Source organism: Zootoca vivipara, chromosome 6 (genome assembly GCF_963506605.1).
Source record: "Zootoca vivipara chromosome 6, rZooViv1.1, whole genome shotgun sequence".
In the NCBI taxonomy this organism is placed as follows: Eukaryota; Metazoa; Chordata; class Lepidosauria; order Squamata; family Lacertidae; genus Zootoca; species Zootoca vivipara.
Genome location: NC_083281.1, coordinates 20,185,808 through 20,213,102, shown reverse-complemented (window position 1 = coordinate 20,213,102; position 27,295 = coordinate 20,185,808). Strand labels below are relative to the sequence as shown.

Sequence of the window (27,295 nt, the reverse complement as noted above, 5' to 3'; positions counted from 1 at the left end):
AAGGACAGCCCCATCGTTCGTAATTTACAGTGACCTGATGGAGACGGATGTTACAGCTTCGCAACCACACAGCGGGAGCTGCCTCCGGAAAGCCCAGGAGCCAACCCCTCACACGATGCGAATACAAGTTGGTTGGCTCTGTTCCACAGGCACATAACTGGGAAATCAATCTATATTGCTGAACAGCCCAAATCCTCCTCTTAAAAAAAAAAAAAAGAGGGGGCAGGTTTCTAGTCCTCATTGATTATACACGCAGTGTAAAAATATATGACGGAAAGTCTGCAAGCAGCACTGGGAAAAGAGCAACAGAAAGGCTCTCTAGATCAGTGTTTCCCAACCTTGTGCCTCCAGCTGTTTTCGGACTACAATTCCCATCATTCCTGACCACTGGTCTTGCTAGCTAGGGATGATGGGAGTTGTAGTCCCAAAACATCTGGAGGCACAAGGTTGGGAAACACTGCTCTAGATAACACGAGATGCAAACGGCAATGCTGAGGTTGCAAACAAGAGTTTTCAGCTAACCAGGGCATTTTGAAGGGATGGGTTGGGAGGGAGAGGTCAAACCCCAGCCTGCAATTTCCCTAAGCCAGACTACTTTTTTCCATTAATTGCTTTTTCTTCTTGCCATTCTATGTTCTGCAGCTCCCCCTGCTTCTCTTGCCAGTTGTCTGAAGGGAAGGATGAGGAGAGGAACTTGAGGTGGCAAACAGTGGGATCTGACCCTTCCCCAGGAAACCAGATCTGGCTGAGAAGCTGTCCAGTAAATCTGCAAAATACCCACTCCCCCCCGCCCACCAGCTCCAAAGTTCAGGAGCCAGCAACACAGGACTCTGTTCTCCTAAGAACGTGCTGTAACCTTGCAAGGACAAAGTGGGGGTGGGGGTGGCCGGTGATTAAAAGACTAAGTGCCATATTAAAATGGTTATTAAGTAGTATCTGCCAGCTCTGGGAGGAAAGGTCGGCTGGTTGGGAACAATCCTTTGAGGGCAGGAAGGGGCGCAATGCAAGTCTCTCTCTACTTTTGCAGCACCGATCTGAGCCCAGGATGAAGGGGGCAGGCCTTTCACAAACCTGACCCTGCTCCCCGACCTTAACCAACACGTTGCTGCATTCTGAGGCAGAGGGAGGCAATGAAGAAGTATCTGCCAAGCTCCGATTTGGCAGGGGCTGCGCTCTCCCCACTGGCGGCTGCCAAACTGCAAAATTAAAAACAAGCAGGGAAGTTCCGCAGAATATGAATGAGCACGGGGAGAGCGCAGAGCTCTACGTCTCCATCATATGCTAGGTCCAAGGCATGTATGAGAATGGCAAGGGGTGGGTGCATCTTGGTGGGAGCAGCAAGGGTGTGCCAGGATCCAATGGAGAACGGTGGGGGCAAATCCAGGCATTGTCTCACGCACAGACACCATCCCAGTCTGGGTGGGAGCAATGAAGTCTGGAGACTGTAAGGCTTGGGCAATGGCGGAGGTGCACAGAGTGTTTGAAAGACGGTTGCAATGGAGGAGGAGTTCTATACCCAAACTTCAAGGGCATTATGCAGGGCAGCAGAAGGTGGTTTTCAGAAGCATGGCTGCCTCCAGCTACAGATTGCAGAGCCCAGTCATCATGGCTAGAAGCCATTGGTGGCAACTCCTTTCTCTACCCAAGGCCCCAATTGCTCATTCCAGCTGTTGCACTTTGGAAGCAGCTAGGCTAAGTTTTTCCAATTTGCAGCGCCATTCGTATTATTATGAATTATGCTCACGGCAGCACACACACCTCGCCCCCCTGACCACAAATGATATAGTCCAGTTTCCCACATTCGGGGAAACTGCAGGGGTCAGCACACCTGGAGTGCAAAGGGTGAGCCTCGCTCTGGGAAAACTCTGGGTAGGCGAGGCTGAGAAAGTGTGCGACCGTGAGCTTCGTGGCCGAGTGGGGATTCGAACCAGAGTCCAATGCTCTAACCACTGGCTTGTCACTGACTCAAAAGGGAATGCTTGGTCAGTACAGCATGAGGCTCTTAATCTCAGGGTCATGAGTTCAAGCCCCACGTTGGGCGAAAGATTCCTGCCTCTGGTCCCTTCCAACTTTCCTATGAACTGCTTGAGGGAAACGTCAGATGGCAGGCAACACGGGTGCCTGCAGATTTCAAACAGGAGAGGTTTTTCTCCGCTGCCTCATTAGGGTAGGCGAAGACAGTTTATAGCACAGTCGGGGGCGGGGGAGAAAAGAAAAGGAAAACATGTTCTTTAATGTCCACACACACACACAAAAAAACACCTATTTTGGGCAAAGCGGAGAGCAGAGGATCCAAAAGGAAGAACTTTGCTTCACAACTAGGCCAAGCTGACAGACAGCCACCTCGCAATCTGTGCGGAAACAATGTCTTTTATTGGGGATTGGGGGGGGGGGGAGACACACACTTATCAAAATGTGAGAGAGCTGGAAGCCCATGTGCTCAGGGAGGGCAGATATGGAGCACCACACAGCACAGCACGCAACCCGCGGCAACGAAGGCCCAGCTTTTTCAGGATCCTGCCATCTTAACCCACAGCTCGTTCCACAATCTCTGTTAACGGCAGCCTGATCAAACGGCACCTCTCCTTTTGGAGCAAAGGATGCGCGAGAATGAAGGCTGGAGGTGGGTGGGGAGGCGGCGCTGATCCAGCCAACGCCACGTAGCATCATTTTTTAAGCGGTCAAGTCTCTGCTCCGTTCCACTTGCGGGGGGCGGGATGCGCATGTGAAGAGTCACCACTTGGAGTATTTCCTGTGAGACGAATCGCGATAGAACTGGAAGATGGCGTCAGAAGCTCGCTGGGAAGTGGCAATGCATTTCTGGAGCTGTGGAGAGGAAGAAAGGTGGTTATGCTGGAAGGGGAAGGGGTCCCTAAAGATCTGGGGGAGAGGAAAGGGTTCCCCTCCCCCCCAAAAAAGCCATAATAGCACACTCAAGGGCGACAGCATTGTTGAAGGTGGCATACGGAAGAGATTTTGGCAGTCAGTTCTCGTCTGTGAGGGAACTTGCAGTCAGTTTCAGCTTCCCCAGCTCCTACAATTTTGGTTTGCCCTTGGAATCGACCATTGCCATCATCATGAGTTCGTGTGTGGGCTGCTTTTCCAAGGCAGAACCGTGCTCAAAACGGCTCACAAGAACGTACAACACAAAGTATGGCAACGTTTCAAGACGATGCATTAACAGCTATGAAACAAAACACCACACCGGTAGGGCAAAGAAACACCTCAAGTTAACAGATGCTGAAATAATGCCTGACGATAAATTACAAAACACCTAAATAGCAGCAAAAACAATCCCTGCCCATCTCCCAGACACGTGTGTACGTGTGTGTGTGTGTGTGTGTGTGTGTGTGTGTGTGTATGTGTCAGGCAAGGCAAGTGGCAATGCTTGCCCTTGATGTTTCCAGCAGACTCTCCCCTGCAGCAATGCACCAGAGCACTATATTCCTTACAATGGCTTTATTACTTATGATTAGACTTGTTATCCAATGGTTTCCGAGCGTTTTGTGCCCGTCTGAAAACATGCAGCAGCAGCACAAACAAAACAGTGCCACCTCGGTCCATCAAAGGCCTGGGAGGGAGGGAAGGTAAGTCTATACCTGGGGCCAGAAAGATGTCACTGGAGGCACAGATTGAATTAAAAGAGTAGCTCCCAAACAGGTTACTAAGGAGACTGTTCTGCAGCCTCAGGGTCGCGGCGAGCTGTCCTCAGACATGCATCAATCCACCTAAAAGCTTCCTCCCACCTTCGGGGATATAGTTCAAGTAAGCCCATTGACTATTCGTCATGCCTACACTTTCGCAGGGTGTTCCGAGTGACCTGAAACCTCTAAATCACAGCTTCCCTAGGAAGGAAGGAGAGCCCTAGTGGGCCAGACCAAAAGCTCATCTGGTCCAGCCCCCTGCCTTCCCACAGGCCCTTGAAGGGGGCCCACAAGCTAGGGCAGAAGCACAGCAGCCTTCTCTCCCTGTTCTCCCCCAGCAACTGGCCTTGAGAGGCATCTTGTCTCTGACCCTGGAGCCAGGATGCAGCCATCATCAGCAGTAGCCATTAGTGGGTTAGGCTGACAGACAGAGCAACCTGTTTCAAAAGCTCCTCTCCTTTTTCATACTCATCCTTTAAGTGGGGTGGGCAGGATTTGTTCCCCAAAGTACGTACTTTGGACGAGTGTTTTAGCTTTCGCTCACTCCTGGTTTTGTTGTCTTTGTTACCTCTGGAATTTTTTTCTTTTTAATGTAAGTTGCTTTCGTTGACAGGTACATACAGTCATACCTCGGTTTAAGTACGCCTCGGTTTGAGTATTTTCAGTTTAAGTACTCCGTGGACCCGTCTGGAACGGATTAATCCACATTCCATTACTTTCAATGGGAACGTTCGCTTCAGGTTAAGTATGCTTCAGGTTAAGTACAGACTTCCAGAACCAATTACACTCATACCTCAGTTTAAGTACGCCTCGGTTTGAGTATTTTCAGTTTAAGTACTCCGCAGACCCGTCTGGAACGAATTAATCCACTTTCCATTACAGTGGTACCTCGGTTTACAAACACAATTGGTAACCTGAAGCGTACTTAACCTGAAGCGAACTTTCCCATTGAAATTGGGACAGGTATGACTGTACTTTCAATGGGAAAGTTCGCTTCACGTTAAGTACGCTTCAGGTTAAGTACAGACTTCCGGAACCAATTGTGTTTGTAAACCGAGGTACCACTGTTTAAGTAATCGTTATCACCTTCATAGTAGGAAAAAGATCTGGACCTAGATCTTCTGACAAACAAACCGACTGCAGTGCCAGCAGCTTGGAATGATGCAAAGATGATTTGGAGAGGCAAGAGGCTGATCGGATCTGCTGCAAACACTTGAATAGGTGGCCCCACTCTACCCACTGCCCCACACTGCCCGGTATGAACCCTGAGCCTGGCCTCATGCCAAGGAGGCATCAATTGCGTCTAGGGCTGGCCGATTATCTGGTTTTCAAGATTGTGATATATCACTGCCATATACCAATATACTGTATCACGATGTCTGGAATAAGGATGGAGCTACCGGTAAGTTGGAAGCACTGGCTGGCTTCATGGTTTTCCCCGCCTTGTGATTTTTGCATAGCACACACACACACCATGATTTGCGATATATTGCCAGGTCAAAAATTATGAAACCGACATCTCAATACAGACTCCAAACCAGTTTGTGATTATGTATGTGAACCAGTTTGTGGTGATGATATTTGCCCAGCCCTAATTACGTCCCAAGGCTACTGCTGATCAAAAGCAGGGAAACTAGATTTGGCTCTGAGGGGAATCCCCCAGGCAATCAGGTGATCCTGTACTAGCACCTGTTTTATGTACATATAGTTCTGGGCTGGGCTGGGCTCCCTCAGTCAGAGCAGATCTTGACACCTGCGCATACTGCTCTGCCTGCCTCCTGCTCTGTAGCGATGGGAACTGGTCCTGGGCAGCATGCAGTGCCCAGCTCCCAACAGAATGAATCAAAGCCTCCTCTTGCAAAGCCCACTGTTGGCTTCCCGCAGCTGCCTAGCCAGTTCCGGCCCCAGGCAGACGGAAAGCAAACCAAGGATAGATGGGGAAGGAAGAGAACAAAAGTTACGCTGAGAAGAAAGCGAGGGGGTTTTTATGTGGGGGAGAAAGGGTGCAGAAAGAGAGAATGAGAGGCAGGATCTCAGCAGGGAGAAAGGCAGGGAGCTATCAAAGCCTGAGCAACAAAAGGCCTTTCCCGGGGGCCAGGGGGGAAAAGAAGAAGAAATCAGATGCAAGAAAGGAAAAATCCTGCCTTGCTATCCGTCTCCTGCCAGCTCCCTGAGGCCAATTAAACCTCAGCGCTGCTTCGCCCCCCCCCAGCGACCTCTGTGAAGAATGGGGGGGTCAAAAGCCGCCGCCGCCACGCTCCCCACCAACGTTCCTCGTGTCTTAATTAGTCCATTTATATGCGAGGGGAAGGTGTCCAAACCTCAAAACACACAAAAACAAGGATAGAGATCTCAACTTCCTCTCTTCCCTTACTTGACGTGGCAGACAAGCTGCCTGCCCAGGACTGTCAGGTCCTTCGGGGGACTTCCCAACTCAATTACCAGCCCTGGCACGCATGTGGCAGGGCTAGGGCAGCAGCGGCAGAGGTGCACGTGGCAGCTCCTGCTTCGACGTCGTAAGCCGCATGTCGGCAAAGGCCGTGGCGTGCGCTGGGAGGCAGCTGCATCTCGCAAAGTGATTTACGGGCGCGGCGAGCTGGAACGTAGACAAACGGCTACAAATAAGGGAACCGGCTCGGCCCTCTCGCTCAATACGACATCACACCAATCTTCCGGCGTGTTCCGCAAGCAGGCACGCTCGCCACACGAAGCGCGGCACCGGGAGAGGGAAGTAAGCGCGCCCTCCCGTTCTTTCCTCTGAAGCGTCTCGGCTGCCACGGTTAACGCACAGGGGCAGGCCTCAAAGTGCCAGGAAGGCCTCTCTGAGGAGGGAGAGGCAAAGGATTCGCAAAGGAGCCTCTCCCCCAGCCCACAAATGTATTTTGCTTCTTTCGCCCACATCTCCGCTATGCATGGCACGCATTTAGACGCTGAGGAGGGATCCACGCTGAACCCTTAATGCACGCCCAGCGCTGGTTTTAAAAGCACAAGAACTTCCAAGGAATCCCCGGAGCTGTAGTTTTCCCCCTCACGCAGCTGTAAAACCATGTCTGGTGTGCTTTAAGCAATGGAGTGGAAACCATCAGCCATGACGGCTATGCAGTGCTTCTCAATACCAGCTGCCGTAAACCGCAGGAGGGGAAGAGTCTGCGCTTGCGGTCGGGTCCCGCTTGCGGGTTTGCCACGGGCATCTGGTTGGCCGCTGGGAGAAGAGGACGCAGGATTAGGTGGGCCTTTGGCCTGTTCCAGCAGGCTCGTCTGTTCTTAAAAGGCTGTGTGAAAGTCACCCGAATCCCATGTCAAGGAAACCTGAATAATGCGACTTGTCTTCACTCTCATTTTCTGCCACAGTTTCAACAATTCTGTGCAATTTATTCCTGCTTCTGCTCAGTGCCTGGATGCTAAAGCCCTGTTTCCCACTGGCATTCATGGCTGGAAATCTCAAGACATTGGTAAGAGCTGTTCGGCAGTGGGATTTGCTGCCAAGGAGTGTGGTGGAGTCTCCTTCTTTGGTGGTCTTTAAGCGGAGGCTTGACGGCCATATGTCAGGAATGCTTTGATGGTGTTTCCTGCTTGGCAGGGGGTTGGACTGGATGGCCCTTGTGATCTCTTTCAACTCTACGATTCTATGTTCTATGGCCCACATACTTTCAAGCCTATCTTCACAACGGCAAGGAATAGAAACTTCCTTATTTCTTCCCCTGCAATGTGAAGCGAGGGCTCAATTCTGCAAAGGTGGAAGAGTGGGGGGAAATAGGGGAAGGGTCCTTTATAAAGAAACAGGGAATGGGGAGCCTTTCGCACTAGGCAATACAACAGGGGCCCCCAGACTTACCGCGCAGCGGGCCGGTGCCCGCCGCGCCAACTGCGCGGCGGGCCGGAGGGTAGGGGAGTGCGCGCGCAGCGGGCCGGAGGGCGGGGGAGTGCGCGCCCGTGCGCATGCGCACATGCACACGGTCGGGAAAAAATTGCCGAAAATCGCTTGTGCGCATGCGTATGGGCCTCCCCCGACCCGGAAGTGCATCGGAAATGACCTCTTCTGGGTCGGGAGAGGCCCATACGCATGCGCACAAAGGATTGTCGGCGATTTTTTGCCGATTTTTAAGATCGTCGCCGCGCCGCGCGCCGTAAGAGTGGGCGGCGGCAGCGGGCGGCGGGGGTCGTCGCGGGCCGGATTGGGAGGCCGATTGGGCCGCATCCGGCCCGGGGGCCGTAGTTTGGGGACCCCTGCAATACAAGATGTGCCCTTCCGACCTCTGCCCTCAGCACCCAAGAATACCTCTCTCTTCCCACTCAGCTACTGTGCTCCTTCCAGGAGCTGGTCTAAATTCAGACAGGTGTAGCAGATCAGGCCTCCGGGTAGGTCAAACTCGTGGCCTGCTAACAAGCTGAAACTGGAGGGCTGAGAGAAAGCTGTGCTGAAAACGGGAGTCCCCGAGAGCTTGTCCCCCTCAAATTATGGGGTGGGGGATGAGAAGTGGTTTTCCTTAGCAGGGGGGAAGAACATAGCGGAAGAGAGGGGCACGCCACAGAGGTAAGCTGATGGGAAGAGGGCGAAGGTGAAAAAGCGAGATAGGAGACAGAGACAGATACCAAGTGACAAAGAGTTTTATTAAAGCATGATGGAGGGGAGTGCAAAGACCTAGAGCACAGGCTTAAGGCAAAGGGTGATGTAATCAGAGCAACAAGAGATGAAAATCTTCCAGGCCACCCAACCGACACATTTGGACCTCGGCTCTGCCACCCCAAATCTAGCTATTGTGCCGTTTGTTAAAATGCAAGGAAATTTGATGGAAATCTGCCACGGTGTCACCCAGAAGCTGTTATCGGGAAAGTTCAAAGGGGTTGTTTTAATTTCCTCCCTGGCCTTCTTCCGCTGGACTGACAGGTATCTCTGAGCTGAGCGTTCTGAAGCCTCAATGGGTGGAAGAAATGCAGGCATGGCTCTGTGCTGGGTGACAGACAGTATAGCCAACCCCTAAAGAGCTAGTTGTTTCAAACTGGATTAGTCACCCATTATTTAGCCAGCTAAAAACATGGGGGTGGGGGTGGGGAATCAACACTTAAACATTAATAAAATTGGTAATAAAAATGGCGTGCCATTAATTATAATAAAAACAGTACAGCACCAGTCCTTTAACTAAAAAAAAAAGTCAATTCCCCAAAGCCTGAGTTGAAACATGTTGGAAGGACAGCAAAGAGGGAGCCAGTCTAGCTTTTCCAAGGAGGGAGTTCTAAAGTCTGGGAGCAACCACCAAGAAGGCCCTGTCTTGTGTGTCTGTGAGGGTGGCAGGACCGAGATAAGGGCCTCCCCAGAAGATCTCAGAACCAAGGCAGGTTCATATGAGGGAATACGGGCCCCGTAAAGGGCTTTATAGGTCTGAATTGTGCAAGGAAACAAACTGGTAGCCAATTGAGTTGTTGTAACAGCTCCCTATAACCAGCCCCCGTCAACATTCTGGCTGCAGTTCTCTGAGCCAGCTGAAGTTTCCGAGCAGTCGCATGTAAAGCACATTACAGCAATCCAAACAGAATATAACTAAGGCATATGTCACTGTGATATGTAGTGGAACTAGACCATGAGAGAGATGAATAAGGACAGCTCACGAATATCACAGCATGTCACGAAGCGTGCAATTCTAGGAATATCATTAGAAGGCGGAAAAACTAATAATCGGATAGGACCAAGATAGAAAGGCCACAAAGTTAAAGTGGACACATGCAGGACATGTGGCAAGAGGTGATCTGGGCTGATGGAATAAGGCTGGGTTCGCATGGAAACCCTACAAGTTCAAAAGACCAAAGGGATGACCACCCTATGTGATGGGTGGGTGATCTAAAACTAACAGCAGGGCTTGAGTGGAGGCAACAGCTGTCTGACAGTGGAACAGGCTCCCACTGGTGGGCTCTCCTTCTCTGGAGGTTTTTAAGCAGATGTTGTGTGGCCATCTGTCATGGATGATCTAGGCAAGATTCCTGCATTGCAGGGGGTTGGACTGGATGACCCTCGGGGTCCCTTCCAACTCTACCAAGAATGGCAAAGAACAATGGCGAGAACTTGAAGGGGCGTTTGGCCAAAGATGGAGGTGAGACGCTGCAAAAGAAAAAGATACGCACACACCCCACATTAAATGCAACCTCACAAAGCTACTTACATAGAAATATGGAGACAACAGCCATCAATTAAAGCTATATAAGAGAACAACGAAGATGAAGTATAAAGGGGGTGTGTGACTTTTTGAAGCTAGATGGTGGACTGTCATGCTCTCTCTCTCTCTCTCTGTCTGTCTCACCCCCTGCGCCCACAGCTTAAGGGATTATCACCTCCTTCTCCTTTTGTGGGCAGAGGACCAGTTTTTTTCCAGACAGCCACCTATGAAGTAGATTTAAAGTGCTGCTGCAGAAACCAGCCAAGCAAAACCCGCCCGGCCCAGGAGCCGCAGGGAAGGAGGAAGCAGAACAAGAACACTGCGGGGACCAGGCATCTCTCAGCTGTGGCTGAAAATGATGGGAAACGGTTTCCTCCCTTCCTTCTCCTCCTCCTCTACACAGCACGGTTTCCAAGCCAGGAGCGTTAGCATGCGGCTGGTGTCTCCGAGCTCATGCCGGCGATGGAAGGTAAATCATAATTATTTATTGCGTGTGCTCTTGCCGCCTGTTGCTCTTGCGAGAGGCAAAACTTTCCCCCAGCAGAGGATTCGGAAGCTGCTGATGGATGCTGGCTCTGTGTGCCGTTCGCCGCTGGCACCTTAGCTCCTGGGGCGCTGGAGTGGCTCCCAGGAAGGAGGAGGAGTAACATCAAGACCACGGCTCTCTTTGTACCATAGGGCTCTTTGTGGCAGAAGGCAAGAGATTCCTACAAACCCCTCTTCTCTCCCTTCTGGGGAAGCAAAAGGCACGAACGAGCACAGTTCAATTCCGCCTTCCTGCCAGGCAAAAGCTTGTAAAGGGTTGGAGAAGGGCTCGCAGGAGGGGTGCTCAGGGAGATGGGGTATGGCTTGGGGAGAGTCCCATAGGTCAGCTGGAGAGGCTTGGAGGGCCACATTCAAGCCATGGGCCAGAGGGCCCTCCCTATCCCTCAAGTCACACAGTCGTACCTTGGATCCTGAACGCCTTGCAAGTCTAATGTTTTGGCTCCCGAATGCCGCAAACCCAGAAGGAAGTGTTCCAGTTTGCGAACGTTCCTTGGAACCCAAACGTTCGACACGACTTCCGCAGCTTCTGATTGGCTGCATTCTAAGGTTTTAATATGGGGACAATGTTCTTTCAAATATTGCCTATAAATCTCCCATTCCTTTTTAAACTTTTGGGACAATCTATCCCTGATCTTTTCTGTCATATTCGCTAGTTCCATATATTCAAGCAGTTTAACTTGACACTCCTCTTTTGAAGAAGAAGAAAAGTTTGGAATTGATATCCTGCTTTATCACTACCCTAAGGAGTCTCAAAGCGGCTAACACTTTCCTTTCCCTTCCTCCCCCACAACAAACACTCTGTGAGGTGAGTGGGGCTGAGAGACTTCAGAGAAGTGTGACTAGCCCAAGGTCACCCAGCAGCTGCATGTGGAGGAGCAGGGAATCAAACCCGGTTCACCAGATTACGAGTCGACCACTCTTAACCACTACACCACACTGGCTCTCCATTGATGGGGTTTTATCTCCTTTCCACCCCTTGGCAACCAACATCCTCGCTGCTGTTGTTGCTACAAAAAAAATCCTCCTTTTCTCCCTTGGAGTGTCTGATGCCATAATACCTAAGACAGGGGTAGGCAACCTAAGGCCCATGGGCCACAAGCGGCCCACAGGGGTTGTTTAACCGGCCCATGAGCCGTCCCCGAACCAAGCCACCCGCTCGACAAGTCCCTGCGTGCTGCACTAAACCAGCACAGCAAGGCACGGGGACTCGCTTCTGTGGCGCTGGAAATTGTATCTGTGCAGATACAGACGCCGGAAATTGCGGGCGGGCATGCTCATGTGCCCGCGCAATCCGGCCCATAGATGCATCTCTGCTGGAGTGAACCGGCCCAGGCAAGGTAAACCTTGCCGAGCCCTGACTTAAAAGGAAGGCTTCTGTTTTTTTGATAAACAGTGTTCTAAACATTTTTTTAAAAAATTCATTATATCTAAGTTCCAAACAGCTATTTATTTATTTATTTGCAACCCCACCACATGCAGTACATGGTGTAGCTCTCTACACCTCCAGAATAAATTTTGAGTTGGTTTTGCACATTTTGGCCAATTTGCTGGGGGTGATGTACCATCTGATATAGCATCTTCATAAAGTTTTCTTTTGCAGTAAAACAAGCCATAAATTTCCATTCCCTTCTCCATAAATTTTCCCATTCTTCCATCTATATGTTATATCAAAAGTTCTTTACCCACTGCACCAAAACCGATTTTACTTCTTCTTCTTCTTTTACAGGAAGAACTTCCTGGCAGTGAGAGCTGCTTGCCAGTGGAATGCACCACCTCGGAAGGTTCATTGGAGGCTTTTAAGCAGAGGTTGGATGGCCATCTGTCAGGGATGCTTTAGCTGTAATTCCTGCATTGCAGGGGGTTGGACTAGATGACCCTTGGGGTCCCTTCCAAGACCTTTTTCTTAGGTGTTAAAATAAGCAGAGGTGACTCTCTTGGTAGTTCTGCCACCCTCAGAAGCTGGGGGCGGGCAGAGAGTGGCAGCCCAGGAAGTCCATTATTTGTGGCAGCCCCTAAATCAGTGGCTCTCAAACTTTGTGCTCTGGGCCACACTTTCACAATAAATATTTGCTTGCGTCACAACAATTTTTTTATTGATAGCAAATATACTGGAAAACACAACTGGGGTTGTCCTCAGTATCACCTGATGCTCTTGCTCTCGTTTTGAAAAGGTATCTATCCATATTATGCAAATTTTAAAAAATTTACTTTTGTAGTAATACCACACCACTCTGAAACATTTAAATGTTTCTTTGATCATCCTTGAATCTTCCTGCCACTCTTGCCATCCTCTCCAGTGTAATGAGCCTCACCCTCCGAGAATCACTTCCCTAAGTTATGAAATTCCTTCCCCACAGAAGTGCACCTGGCACCTTTGCTATGCACCCTTTGGAGAATGCTGGACACATATTTCTTTACCGCAGTTTTTGATATTTTATGCACACACAAATATACATATACATATACATATACATACCGGTACATGGGACCTTATCGAGTTGCAATCATCATTTGTTTTTAATGTTGTTTTTCGGTCTGACCTGCCTTGGAACCTCCTGGTGAAGGATGGCTAATAAATATTACTATGGTGGTTTATATGGGTATAATTTGTACAGGGGGTTGTATAAGAAACTCAATTGCAACCACCTCCCGCTTCCTCAATTCTCTCCATAAAAAATGCTTCACAGTATGTTAAATGAACCTTGGAGAGAAGAAAATAACGGTTTGTGTTTTTCTGTTTCGGCATCTTCCTCTCTCTCTTTCTCTCTTTAAAAAAAAGCACTAAACTGATTAGAATTCACCCCAAAACAAAAGCAATTTCTGCACCCCCCCTTTCTCTCAACAGAAACACTTGTCTAATTAATGGCGCCTGGCTGCCACCTCCGTTCAATAGCACATTAGCGTTCATAATTGTTCCTTTAGAGCAGGACGGGCTCGGCGTTCCAAGCCGTTTGGCAGGGCCGCAGCCACAGTAATGAGAAACGACTCCGCGGCCCACGACCGGAATACTAAGCGGCTTCCCTAAATGTCTTTTGAGGGGAGGAGAGGAAGCAATTCACACAGGCCCCGCTTCGCAGGCCCTGCCTACCTGACGCAGATACCTGGATCGCACCCCCCCTCCCAATCCCTTCATGAATAAATCCCCCTCCCCTCACTTTTCTGCCTTGGGAGAGCAAACAAGAGGTGATGGATGAGGTGGGACAGATGGCCCGGCCGATTCAGACGGATACGTCCAATAAACGTGACTGGCGGAGGGCTTTCCAAGGCTCCCGCCAAAACAGGCTGTCAAGAGCAATTTAAGGAGACTGTAGCAGGAGCGCCAGGTGCTTCGGCAACCGAGGCAGCGCCCGGCCGGCGGCCTGCTCAAACGGGCTCCGTGCCTGGGGTCCGCCAGCCTTCAGGGGTCAAAGCCTGAGGGAAGCTGCAACCGCATGTATCCCAAAATGAGAAAGAGAGAAAGATGCGGAGCACGACCCTTAAATGAATTCAGACACAATAAAGAGCAACGAGAGAACCAGTTCTAGCCTCGGTGATGGCACTGATATTCTTTCTTAGTACCACCGGCAGCCATTAATTTCCGAGGGAAGCGGCCACCTGCCCCCGTGAGTCACGCAGGCTGCATTTTTCTCTTTCGAAGCCCCACAGAGAGCAACTGCCGAAAACGGCACGGAAAAGGGGCGAGAGGGAAGCAGGGCCCGGGACTCTGGGCAATATTTCACCCAAGCCACATTTTCCATGGTAACTGACCACCTCCGTCCTGAGTGCGCCATGGACCCCCTCCCCCCCCCCCGCCACAAGGTGAGGCACGGCAAAGCCATCGCCCGAATGCCGATGAGGAAAGAGCGGAACAGCACCCAAGGGCTGTGTGGAGAAAGCGCTCAAATGCGTACAGAATCCAGGCCAAGCGATGGGCAGAGTCCCGTGAACAATCAGAATGGGGCTCTTTGGGGTCTGGTGGTTTTAACTTAATGCCAGAATTTTTTCCTTGTTTTATTTATTACATTTAAATACCACCTTTATATTCCAAGGATCTCGAGGCGGTACTGTACATGCTTCTCCTCCTCCTCCTCCCCACTTCATCCTCATAACAACCCTGTGAAGTAGGTTAGGCTAAGAGATGGTGACCCACTGAGCTTCACAGCTGAGTAGGAATTCAAACCCTGCTCTCCCAGGTCCTAGTCCAACACTCTAACCATTATGCAGCACAGTCTCTCTCTATATCTCTCCCCACTTGTTATTTTGAGCCAGAGTAGCTGTATGGAGAAGACAGCTTAACAAAGAGAGAAAGGGCGCAAAGGTTTAACTCAGGCATCCCCAGACTGCGCCCCCCCCCCAGATGTCTTGGCCTACAACTCCCATGATCCCTAGCTAACAGGACCAGTGGTCGGGGAAGATGGGAATTGTAGTCCAAAACATCTGGAGGGCCGAAGTTTGGGGATGCCTGGTTTAACTACAGCCACAATTAAACAGTCTAGGGTGAACTCTTCTTTTCTTTTAAGTCTTCACCTGGCACTGAAAAGGTACTGCCAAGTGTAGAAATCCCAGGCTGCTAAGTGCTCCCACTGCAGGATAGCAGCAGCATCCCATAGACTCAGGTCTGCTCAATGTGCCCTGAGAGGAGGCAGACCAAGTCTGGGTTCTCATGCCATCAGCTCTTGAAATGTACGTACACACACACACACACCAGCATTTTATTCCTTAAGTTGCCTTGGGAGCCTTATCTGAAAAGCAGTATATAAATGTAATCAATCAATATCACCCCCCAAGCAAGCAGATGCTAAAAATATTTCTGCAAGTGCCTAAGAGCGCAAGATAAATAAAGCAGCATAATCAGGGTTGGATCAAAGAAGGCAGAAGAATGAGAAATTAACTCTGAACCAAGAACGAATGGAAATGGAACTGAGAAGCTGCTTACAGCAAAGAGGTCACCTGAAAGCCTCAGCAAAGCAGTTCTGCACAGAAAACCTGCTTGTCTGCAGCCCAAAGAAGCAACTTGTTCTCCTGGAGGACCAGCCTTAAAAGTTTAAATGCAGCCTCCTCCCCCAACCCAAATCCCCTGCTTTGAGCTACAATTCCTATTATTTACTTCGGGGTTTTGCTTTGCTTTTATTATCTGAGGGCAAATCAGCCAAGCTCTTGCTTTCAAAAGAATGTTAAGAAGAGGCCAGGCCCTTAAAGGGTGCCGACCTAGGCTAGCATCCTGGTCTCACAGTAGCCAGTCAGATGCCTACGGGATGTCCAAAAGCAGGTCACAGAATCATAGAGTTGTAAGGGTCTTCTAGTCCAACCCCCTGCAATGCAGGAATCTCAACTAAATCATCCATGACAGATGGCCATCCAACCTCTGCTTAAAAACCTCCAAGGAAGGAGAGTCCACTACTTCCCGAGGGAGACCGTTCCACTGTCGGACAGCTCTTAGCGTCCTGACGTTTAGCCGCAATATCCTTTCTTGTAACTTGAAGCCATCCGTTCAAGTCCTACCCTCCAGAGCAGGAGAAAAAAAGCACGCTCCTTCTTCCATCTGACAGCCCTTAAGATATTTGAAGATGGCTGTCATATCTCCTCTCAGTGCGGATGCCTGATGATCGTCTCCCAAAGCAACTACTCTATTCCGAACTTAAAAATGGAAAGCATAATCCTGGTGGTCAACGAAAGAGGTTTAAAGACTGTCTCAAGGCAAATCTGGAAAAATGTAGTATAAACACCGACAACTAGGAAACAGTGGCCTGCGAGCGCTTCAGTTGGAGAACAGCCATGGGCTTTGAAGACACTCGAACTCAGGACGCAAGGGAGAAACGTGCTAAGAGGAAGGCATGCTTGGCAAATCCATACTATGATCAACTCCCACCCGGAAACCAATGTTCCCTGGATCTGTGGATCCAGAATTGGCCTCCACAGTCACTTACGGACTCATTGTTAAAACCATGTTTATGGAAGACAATCTTACTTGGCTACGAGTGATTGGCAAATATCTCTTCTCAGTCTCCTCTTTTTCAGGCTAAACATACCCAGCTCCTTCAAGCGCTCCTCGTAAGGCTTAGTTTCCAGACCCTTGACCATCTTGGTTGCCCTCCTCTGCACACCTTCCAGTTTATCAACATCCTTCTTAAATTGTGTCCTGCCGACCTGCGATTCCCAGCAACTGATATTCAGAGGTGGGCAGCAAATGCACGTGTATCCTGCTTAAATTGCTACTTGTCTGTTTACAACTGCAGTGAATGCTTCTGAAAGATTATTGAAAATGGACTCTGACAAACAGATCCCACAAGTAAACACACAGAGAACCTTTGGCATGGAATCTGAACTCGCTGAGGTTTAATGCACCTGGCCTGGGCCAGGCCATTATAGACTCACCTGCTCCACTGAACACGTCCCCTTTGTGCTTGACATCAACACCTTCTTCTCAGTGCTGTCAATGGCAAATGTCAGGACCGACTGGGCTTCCTGCAAGAAGAAAAAAAGGGCCTGAGGTTTGCAGATATACAATCAAGATCCAGAGCCTGTAAGCCAGGATGGGTAAACATTGGCTCTCCATTCAGGTAGGTAGCCATGTTGGTCTGACGCAGTCGAAATAATTTTTTAAAAAAATTGCCCAGTAGCACCTTATAGACCAACTAAGTTTCTTCTGGTATAAGCTTTTATGTGCATGCACACTTCTTCAGATACAGTGAGGGGGGAAAGTATTTGATCCCCTGCTAAATTTGCCTGTTTGCCCTCTGACGAAGAAATGACCAGTGCATAATTTTAATGGTAGGTTTATTGTAGCTGTGAGAGACAGAATAACAACAGGAAAACCCCCAGAAACCCAAAAGACAAAAGTCAGAGACTGATGTGCATTAATATGAGTGAAATAAGTATTTGATCCCCTATCAACCAGCCAGATGTCAGGCTACCTGGTATCTTCACAGTAACAAGCTGAGATTAGAAGCACCTGCTGTAAGGGAGAGGTCTTACCTGTAATCCCAGCTCGTTACAGTACCTGTACAAAAGACACCTGTCGACAGGCGTAATCAATCCAGCAGATTCCAAAGTAGCCACCATGACCAAGATCAAAGAGCTGTCCAAGGATGCCAGGGACAAGATCGTAGACCTGCACAAGGCTGGACTGGGCTACAAGACTATTGCCAAGCACCTTGGTGAGAAGGTGACAACAGTTGGTGCAATAATTCACAAATGGAAGAAATACAAAATAACAGCCAACATCCCTCGGTCTGGGGCTCCATGCAAGATCTCATCTCATGGAGTTGCAATCAATGATCAGGAGAACGGTGATGAGGAAGCCCAGAGCTACACGGGGGGAACTTGTCAATGATCTCAGGGCAGCTGGGACCATAGTCACCATGAAAACAGTTGGTAACACTCTACGCCGTGAAGGACTGAACAACTTCAACCCTAAAAAAAGCTCAACACCTTTAATCCTAAAAGAAGCTCAACAACTTTGGAGTAAAATCCTTTAAAAAGGTCAACAACTTTGATCAGCCCTCATGGCCCTTCACTTCATCAAATCTGGCCCTCTTTGAAAAAAGTTTGGACACCGCTGGAATAGAGATATTGGATTCTTTTCTCATTACACATGCTAAAGCTATTTTTGGTCATCTGCATACTATCCCTTGCTTTTTCTGTAGGACTAACTGCAATCGTTAACAGGTTTACCATACCCATTGAGCCATTCACCCATCTCCTACTACCCTTCTGAGAAATACCCCACCCCACCCTCCCACTATATATAAGGGTCTGGTGACTTCTCTTTCAGTGTATCTGAAGAAGTGTGCATGCACACGAAAGCTTATACCAGAACAAACTTAGTTGGAAGAGGCGGACACTGGATGTGGCGCCTCCCGGCATCAGCTCACCACCCTCGCCCACCTCGCTGAAGCAGCACTGCGCCCGGAGCCTCCGCCTCTTCCCCGCCGGAAGAGCCACCCTCCAGCCGCTGCCTGCCTCCTCCAGCCCCACAAAGCTGCCGGCAGCGCCGTAAAAAGGTTGCCAACTCTGGGAAATGGGGGGGCGCTACCGGAAGGATCTTTGCACCATGGCGCCAGATATACCAGTATTTAAGACAGCCCTGTAGACTAGAACTAGGAACTTTTCTATCCAAGTTATGTATTTGTACCATAAACAACTTAGTTATTTTCTTACCTACAACAACCACCCCTGTGTGTGATTGCAAAAGTCTAGTCTCCAAGATTCGCTAGCTGAAATACAGCTCATGCTCCATTGGCAACTGGCCCAATTACTCCATTACTTAAGAGTATTCCTGAGGGTGGGGACAGACCAACATAAGCTCCTGGGACAAGCACAGACCTGTCATAAAAGTTGTAGAAAGCTGTACAAGGCTTTCAAAAAAGGTGTATTACCTGGTCTTTGCTTTCTCCTCTCCCTTGGCCCTTCAAGTGTATGAAAATTCCCCACCTGATTGGATCAGCATCAAATGTGCTTCTCTAGACTTGAGATGTGTGATGGGCAACTGAATATATGACTTTTAAATCTTTAATTTTCTACCTCTCAATCTCAAGCCATTTTCGAGATACAGCATTTTCTGTGGTAGCAACTGTGACTGTACAACATTCTTCCCAAAAATGTCCACTTGGTGACTTAGCTGTTACTGTTAAGGCAACTAGGAAGACTATTTTATTCTCTTGAGCTTTCTGTTCAATGTCCTGCTGTCTGAATCTGGCTGATTAAATCAGACCTGGCCTATTTAAGTTTTGCTGTTTTCCTGCTGGTGTTTAAATGTTCGGCAATTAAAATCAGCTTCGTTTCTACTGCTGAATTGATTTACTTATGTGAATTGTTTTTGTGACTGCTTATAATCTGTAACCAACTTTTAGCGCTAGTCAATTTACAGATATATAATGGTGGAGAAGTGAAGAAAATAACAAAGCATAATCTGGGTCAGTTAACCATCTGGTTGTCCTCAGAATTGGGGTAACAGAGAGAGGATGGGATTTTTCCCCCTTAAAAAGAACAAACATTCAGTGCTTGCCTAGGGATAAAGTTAGGGCGCTGTTCTGGATTACTGCAGAATATAAAAATATAATTTTCTGCAGATACTGTGTGAGACACAGCAGTGTTTCAAGACAGTACTGGATTGGTCATCATTTATGCCTGGAGACACTCTTCCCCCTGCAAACGAAATTCTAGAAGGAGATGCAACTTTGCATCTATTTAAATGTGGAATAAATTTCCCCTGATAAAGATATTTGAAACACACTGGGAATTATTCATTAAATTATTCTTGCACCTAATTGGCTTCACCTTCTGCATTTCCCCCAAGGCATTATTGGAATGAGAAATGGAAAAAAATGTCCTTTGGTTATACAGCAGAAAACTAGAAGGTGCGTTTTGGGTTTTTTTAAAATGCCTTGCATGATTCATCTAGGCAGAGAATGCTACAGTACTTGGATCTGCATGCCCCCTCCCTCCTGTTAACCGTCTCCAAGCCAAACAGGCCATCTTTGGGCTGGCAATGCCCAGAACTACCTTACGTGCTATGTTAAGAAATGGGGGCCCACCCCGATCTTTCTGGGGAAAGCTTTCAAGAGAGAGCAGGCAGCAGGCACAGCCAAACTGCAGTTGATTAAGGGGAGCCCTGGGTAGAGAAGGCAGCTGGCGATGGATTGAATCTGCTGGCCGATAAAAACGAGCAAAGCCATTAGGAAAGGCAGCGAGGGCCAGGCGGCAGGGGACAGGGAGAGAGAGAGAGAGACAGAGAGCTATTGACCTGCCAGGTCACCATAAGCAATTACCCACCCGAGCAGATAAAGGAGCGAATGATAGGTCAGCATCCCTTCTGTGGCACGTGGCACCAGGCCAACTGTGCGCCTGCTGGATGGCAAGTGGCGAGTGAAGGCAACCTGGGTGAATTGGAGCAGAGCCAAAAGCCAGAGATCCCCAACACCTAGGACCTCTCGTCAGAGGTCCCAGGGTTAGAGACTTCACGGCCAACCTCATCTCCCTGCCAATGGTGGGGAAACCAGAACTCAAAACGTCTGGCTCTCATGGCTGTTGCATTCCCCCTTTCTACAACCACTCCCAATTTCAACCTGATAATTCCCACCTGCCCAGATTTTAACTTGTCTGAATCAATTTTAAGATGTATTTTAATTAACTGATGTCTGTTTTTATGCATATTGTGTTGTTTTTATGATGTTAGCCGCTCTGAGCCCGGCCTCGGCCGGGGAGGGCGGGATACAAATAAATTATTACTACTACTGCTACAAAGAAACGCAGGTGCTCTGTTTTTCTGTCTCTCCCCAACTGGGTTCCCTCTCCCCTGATGTTTTGGACTACAGCTCCCATCAGCCCCAGCCAGAGCAGTAGGCTATCTTATGCCATGACATGTGCAGGTAAGTCTCGAAAGGGTCTTCCCCAAAGGGGAGGTGCAAGGGTGCCAGCTGCTTGGCTAGATCTCCAGAACATGGCTAGATCTCCAGAGCCAGCTGCCCGCAAGTACCACACACACCTGTGGGAGTACCACACACCTGTGGGAGTCCACAGTCCTCCTTCACCTTAGTAGGCATCACTCACCTGCAGGGATGCTTTGGCCCAGGCATCAGTCGCATGCATCCAGTCCCCACCTACCATCCAGGCCAATTTTCAGGAGCAGAGAAAACTGCCTTATACTGCCTTAGTCCATCCAGCTCAGTATTGTCTACACCAGCTGGCAGCAACTCTCCAGTTCCAGGCAGGAATCTCTCCCAGCCCTATCTTGGATCCTGGGACCTCCTGCCTGCAAGGCAGCTGCTCTGCCACTGAGCTACATCCTTCCCCTGAACTTTCAGATGGGTGACTTGTTGCACTGCAGCAATGCAGGCATTTGAAAGATGCATCTATCAAAAATCTCCTCTTCTACCCAAATAATGCAGGAGCCAAAATGCAGATAGCATTTTTTACTAGACTGAAATGAATCCTGCCAGGATAAGGTGGATAAGCCCAGCAAATTTCGCCCTCTTTATTTCAAGCTGAAGGGCACAAAAAGGTATGTTTCCTCCTCCCATCTCTCCTCAAATCAGTGCACCGTTGATCTCTGGGACGCCCTACCACCAGAAAGAGCAAAGGCATTCCACCCCCTTGCAGAGACATCAGGATACCCACCTTTTCCTGCTTCGCTGTGGGGTCCAGGGTGATGTTGCCATCTGCATCCAAAGCACACGTCACTCCACAGAACAAGGACTTCATGGGTAGCCCTGCGTCCATCAGACCCACACAGGTGGCATTCAAGCAGCTTGCTAGCAGCTGAAGCGGAAGAGGTTTTGTTAAGGAAAAAACAAGTCCCTTAGGAGACAGGAACAACCCTGCATCAGCAACAGCATACAGCGCAACACAGAAGAACATAAGAAGGGCCTGCTGGATCAGGCCAGTGGCTCATCTAGTCCAGCATCCTGTTCTCACAGTGGCCAACCAAAGCCTTCTTTTGCAGCTTGGTGCCTTCCAGATGTTCTGGACTATCACTCCCACCAACCTAGCCAGCAAACATCTGGAGAGCAAAAGGTTGGGAAAGGCACTGCTAAGAAATTGAAGAAGACCACAGGTCTCATGGAAAGCAACCTCCAGTTATCAAAGAACCAAGGAGTGTATCCACTTCAACAGTGGAGTGTACTCCCTCAGGAGTTGTGGACTCTCTTTCCTTGGAGGTTTTTAAGCAGAGGTTGGATGGCCATCTGCTACGGAATGCTTTAGTTGAGATTCCTGCACTGCAGGGGGTTGGACTAGATGATCCATGGGGACCCTTCCACCTCTACAATTCTATGAAACCTGAGACGGGATATTCCACCAGCATGGAGAAGAAGCGCAGATAAACCAGTCGAACACAATGATGGATTGTATTCAAGTTTCTTATTTCTGGACCTAACAAGGTTGGGGTGGAGGGAGGCAAAGCAACTTGGAAGAATGCAGAAAATGTCAACTCTCCAAGCCCAGTCAAGCACGGTGGGAGCAGCGAAAACACATCCTACCACCGCCTCTGTCCTTGCTTCAGGGTAACCAGGGTCTCAGATGCACATTTCAGCATTACACGCGTGCTTGCGGGCAGTAGAAAACATTTCATTACCCCTAAGGCCCATTTGGTTTCATAAATGCCTGCTTCTCCTCCTGTGATCACAACCTAGTTCCAGCACTCGGCTTATCAGCTGCGGAAAAGGAGAGAGAGAGACCAGGAGGAATTTTACTGCTGTGCCCCATCGACACAACAGGCCTTTCCTCCCCCTCCTCCCTCCCCAAATCTGTTCCAAAGGGTTGGGAGAACCCTTAGGACAGGTTCAGAGGGGGGGAATTTTCCATTGCACAGGCTGAAATCCTCATGCTGACCTAATGATCTCCTTAGTGCCAGACTAATTCTGCCCAAGTACCAGTAACTGGTTCCATCGGTTTCCTGCTTCTTCTTTCCCACCTGCCTTCCCCAACCCCATTTTTAGCCTGTCCCAGGTGAGGTAGCTCCTTTGGTTTTCTCCTCCCCTTAGAAACCAAATGATGGCTTAATCCAGGCTGCAAAAGGATGGAGACACCTTTCTGCAATATTATCCTCCCTGTAAGGTCACAACGAACAGTGTTTTTGTGTGTGTGTGTTTGCTTTTTTTAAAAAAATGGCTGAGCCATGGGGAAAGTCCAAGGCATCTCTCACTCCTGGCATCCTGCATTTCCAGGTTAATCAGCCGGCATCGGCGGGATGCTCAGTGGCAGATGGAAACGAGGGCTGGCAGCTCGTTATCCGGCGCTGACTAACTGAGATGGCAAAAGCCTTGGGAGGAAAGAGACTAATTAGAGGCCGGATCTGGGAGCTTGGGGGGGGGGAGAAAGGAGGGGGCTGCGAGGCCCGTGTGAGGGGGTAAAAAGGAGGGCACAAGCACAGGCCACACAGCCCCCAAGGCCCACAGAATTGTCCCATTAAGCCATGGGGCAAACCAACCTACTCCCTGACCTGCCTCCCTGGGGGATGTCACCTATCCTGTGTCATAAGTGTCTTGCTGGAGCACACCAAAGATATACCTCGAGGTTGGCTCGCCTGCAGCCCTCCAGATTTATTTATTTGATTTATATACTTCCCTTCACCGCAAAATTTCAGGGTGGTTCACAATACAATGTAAAAACACAAGTAAACAGTTAAAACTACAAAACAAAACACCCCCTCCCACAAAACACACATTTAAAAGGCTATAGAATATCAATCAGCCAAAGGCCTGGTTAAAGAGGAATGTTTTCGCCTGGCACCAAAAGATATGTAAGGAAGGCACCAGGCGAGCCTCCCTGGGGAGAGAACCCCACAAACAGGGAGTCACCACAGAAAAGGCCCCGTTTTCGTGCTGCCACCCTTGTGTGGAGGAGGCACATGGAGAAGGGCCCCGGATGATGAATGCAGAGTCCAGAACAGTTTATATGGGGAGAGGCGGTCCTTGAGGTGGCCGGGCTCCCATTATCCCTAAACCATTTGCCAGGGATGATGGGAATTGGAGTCCAAGGGCATCCAGAGGACCACAGATTAGCCACCTGAGTTCCCAACCAAATGCCCCACTGGGAAATCCCACAAGCAGGGCACCACAGGCTTTTCCCTGTGGTTTATTCTCAGCATCTGGTATGTGGAGGTAAACTGTCTCTGAACATGGAGGGTTCATTTAGCTGCCATGGCTAAGAACTAGCCGCCAGGGCAGGGAGGACTTTTAATACACACACATATGGAAATCGGAGATCAAGCTGGGGCACTGGTAGCCGTCACGCACCACAAGAAAAGGCTAGGAAATCAAGAGCTGCCCTGCAGGATCATACCAAAGGCTCATCTGGTCTAGCGTCCTGTTCTTTCAGAGGGGCGTAGGAACAACAGCAGCGAATGTGAAAGAGGGAGATGGTCAGCAAGCCTGCTAGAAAGATCCCTGTTCCCCAGTAGGTAAACAGAACAGGTAGGAGGTGAGCTTGGACTCCAGGGGAAGGATGCTCTATGCATGGCTCTGGGAGGGCACTACCATGTGCTGCAGCCTTCCTGGGTGCCAGGAGACCCACCTCCCAAGCTGCACCCACAAGCGGTCTCATTTAGCACTCAGGTGTGAAACAGCTCCGTAACAGTGGCAGGACGTTTACAAGAGGGCTAACTGGCAAGCAGTTTCTGGCAAGACACTGGAGACCTCAGAGATACCCTACAGAGTTACTGCAACCCCCTAGAGGACTGAGCATCAGACACTTCTGCGCTTTACTCTACTTCCATCTTCGCCATAGGGTGGCCTGGAGCAAGTCAGCCTTCCTCACAAGTCCTGCTTCCCAGGGCTCTCCTCCTGCCTCAGGGAATTTCTCACAGCTGAAGAGATGAGGAAATCAGCCTCCATCCTGAATGTTTGAGTACAGAGTCAGTCGGGAATCTTAATGAATGAACCCTGGTTGATTTTGCAGCAAAGAAGGTTCTTTGTCCCCGTCCCCACCCCACGCTGGAGGGGCCATGAAACCAGACAGGAAACCTCGGCGCAGGCGAAAATGAAAGAGCGCATCACTCTCAAAACGAAACTGCATTAATTCCCTCCAAGCCACTGTATATTCAGATTTGATAAAACACCGCGGCACCCGGAGTTAATCTCTCCCGCGCCACATTTGAGGCTCCGTCAGAAATGGCAGTGCTGTCATTTGTCACCGGAAGAAACAAACAGATAAACTGTGCCACTTTGGAAACGGGTGGAAATCTCCGCTCTGCCAATTACGACCCCGTGGCCTAGCTGCCCTGGGACACTGATATCTGGGATGCAGCTGATAATCCTGACTGAATCCTAAATATCCCTCAACTATCTGACACAGCAGCAAGCAGCCAGATAGGTTTGCTGATCAGGATTACTTATCTGCACAGCTGGGATGACTTCCTGGTTCTCAAGGCAGGATATAAATTATGAAACTTGGGTGGGGGGAGAACAGGCGCCCAAATCACAGCAACTCCCTCCCTAACCTACTTCCAACAGAACTTTCTGGACCTCTGGATGTGGTTTTTAAAATGTAACTATGTAAGGAAACGGCATCCTATTGATGTCACAAGATTTTGCGAAAATTAAAACCCAAGATTTTTAATGTGGGCTAAGTTTGAGCTGTATAAGAAGATTAAGCGCTCTGCTGATGAGAGGCAGGAGTATCAGGAAAAGGTGTTGAAGCAAATGCTGTTATATATGCCACAGGGATTTTTATTTTTATTTTTGGACTGGGGGAGGGGGGAATACAACGTTGTTCCTGCATTTGGCCAAAGTCCACACTCGCTCCCTAATTCAAAATGCCTGCATCCCAAGAAAAATTGCTGCGATCAGCCAGAAAACAGCCCCATTTCTCCTTTCCGCAGAACACCTGGCAGAAGCTAATATTTCTCTCCCTCCCTCAAGCTTTTATTAATGGCTCTGGGTTGGCTGGAATGCTATTAGGCTGAACACCAGTGGCAGCCACAAACCCAGTTGGCAGATGCATCCAGCAAAGACAACCGATTTAATGTGCCACAGAGAAGCCCTTCCTTCCTCAACCTGCTTCTGCCTGGCCCCTATGACTTCCATTGTCTGCTTAATGGCAGGTTTTGTCCACATTCACCATCCTGATTATGCCAGAAGCAGATTAGCAAGTGGAACCACCTCGACCAGAGACTCCACTTAAGTTAATGGCATCTGAGTGTATGACCTATAGATTTTAGTTTAAACTGAGTTGGGGTGAAGATAACTTGTAATTATACGGTAGAATATGCAACAGTATTCATTTACTTTTGCTCACATAAAATACCATCATCTGTGATAGGGATCAGCAACCAGCAATCCTGGGCTAGATCTGACCACCATCCTCCTCATTATTCACTCTCAGTCTTCCTCCAATCCATCCATAAAATGGGTAGATGGGTGCAACGGGTGGAGCAGAAGAGGAACAGGGGAGCATGCAAGCAAGCTGAACAGCTCTCCACAACCCCACCCCCACCCCAACCATTTTCAAAAGGGGCTTCCAAGGAAGAGAAGGATTCCCCCCCTCTCCTAAATCATCTCTTTTTTCCTCGGATACAGCAGGTTGGGAGAAAGAAGGCGCTCCATCTGCCACCACCAACCCGCTTTCAAGTTGGATGCTTGCAAAATTAGTTGCTGACCAGGATGTTGACATTACAGAATTTTGCATGAGTATGGCTGTAGGTCAATGGGGAGGAATCTGTGGATGCTAAGGAACCTTTGGCCCCAGAATTGTTAATTGGCCCACACCTGTCCTTCGCAGAGAAATGAGCTTCTGAAGGACTGAGCTGCATAGCCTTAAACAGCCGTGTTTCAATAATACATTCATTTATTTATTTTTGAAGTGCTGCTGCCACCTGCTGGCCTTAACATCTGCATGTTACTGTTATTTCCCTCACCGGCGTGAACCCTTGCAAACTGCCTTCGCCAACCTGCCGCCCTCCAGATGTTGTTGGACATCTGGTGAAGGGCTTTCGGACAGCGGGGAAGAAGCTAGGTTCCTCCACAAGAGGAAAAATGCTTCCGAGAAAGAGCACAGGACTTAAACCACTTCACGCTTTCACGGGCCGCTAGTAAGAGACTGAGGAAGGCCACATTCACACTGTACATTTAAAGGGGAGAACGGAGGCCTCCTAGCAATTCTCAGCACGCTTAGCATACTGCTTCAAATCCCTTCAAGGCATGGTGTCCAACGTATGGGTGGCCGAAAGAACCAGCGCTGTCCCTGCCACTGCCTTAAAATCCTTCCCCTCAGGCAGGCCAGAGATGGATCCTGCCCTAAGCCTCACCCCCCTTTTGCTGGCCAGAATGCTACACAACCAGAAGACGACATTTTCTCAAAACCGATGAGGAGGTCTTGCGCAGGGAAAGGCCCTGGGGGAACCCATATTTTACAGACACAGAACTAAGGAGAAGGTGGGGAGTCCGTCAACGATGACATGCAGTTGGCATCATCTCTGACTATCGGCAGGGCTGGTGGAAGTTGGGAATCCAATGTTTGGAGGGCCACAAGTCCCCCAGC

General features: G+C 49.3%; 1 protein-coding gene across 1 annotated transcript in view; it reads right to left on the bottom strand.

The window, feature by feature from the left end:
- Positions 1 to 1,826: 1,826 nt before the first annotated feature.
- The window catches only part of EXOSC5 (exosome component 5), a 32,969-nt gene continuing 7,500 nt past the window's right edge, over positions 1,827 to 27,295 (bottom strand). The window contains exons 4-6 of the mRNA XM_035117869.2: positions 21,437 to 21,577; positions 16,694 to 16,783; positions 1,827 to 2,826 (exon numbers count right to left, since the gene is read on the bottom strand). Of these exons, the coding sequence (XP_034973760.1) occupies positions 2,734 to 2,826; positions 16,694 to 16,783; positions 21,437 to 21,577 (324 nt within the window). The 3' untranslated portion in view covers positions 1,827 to 2,733. The remainder of the gene's footprint in view (positions 2,827 to 16,693; positions 16,784 to 21,436; positions 21,578 to 27,295) is intronic.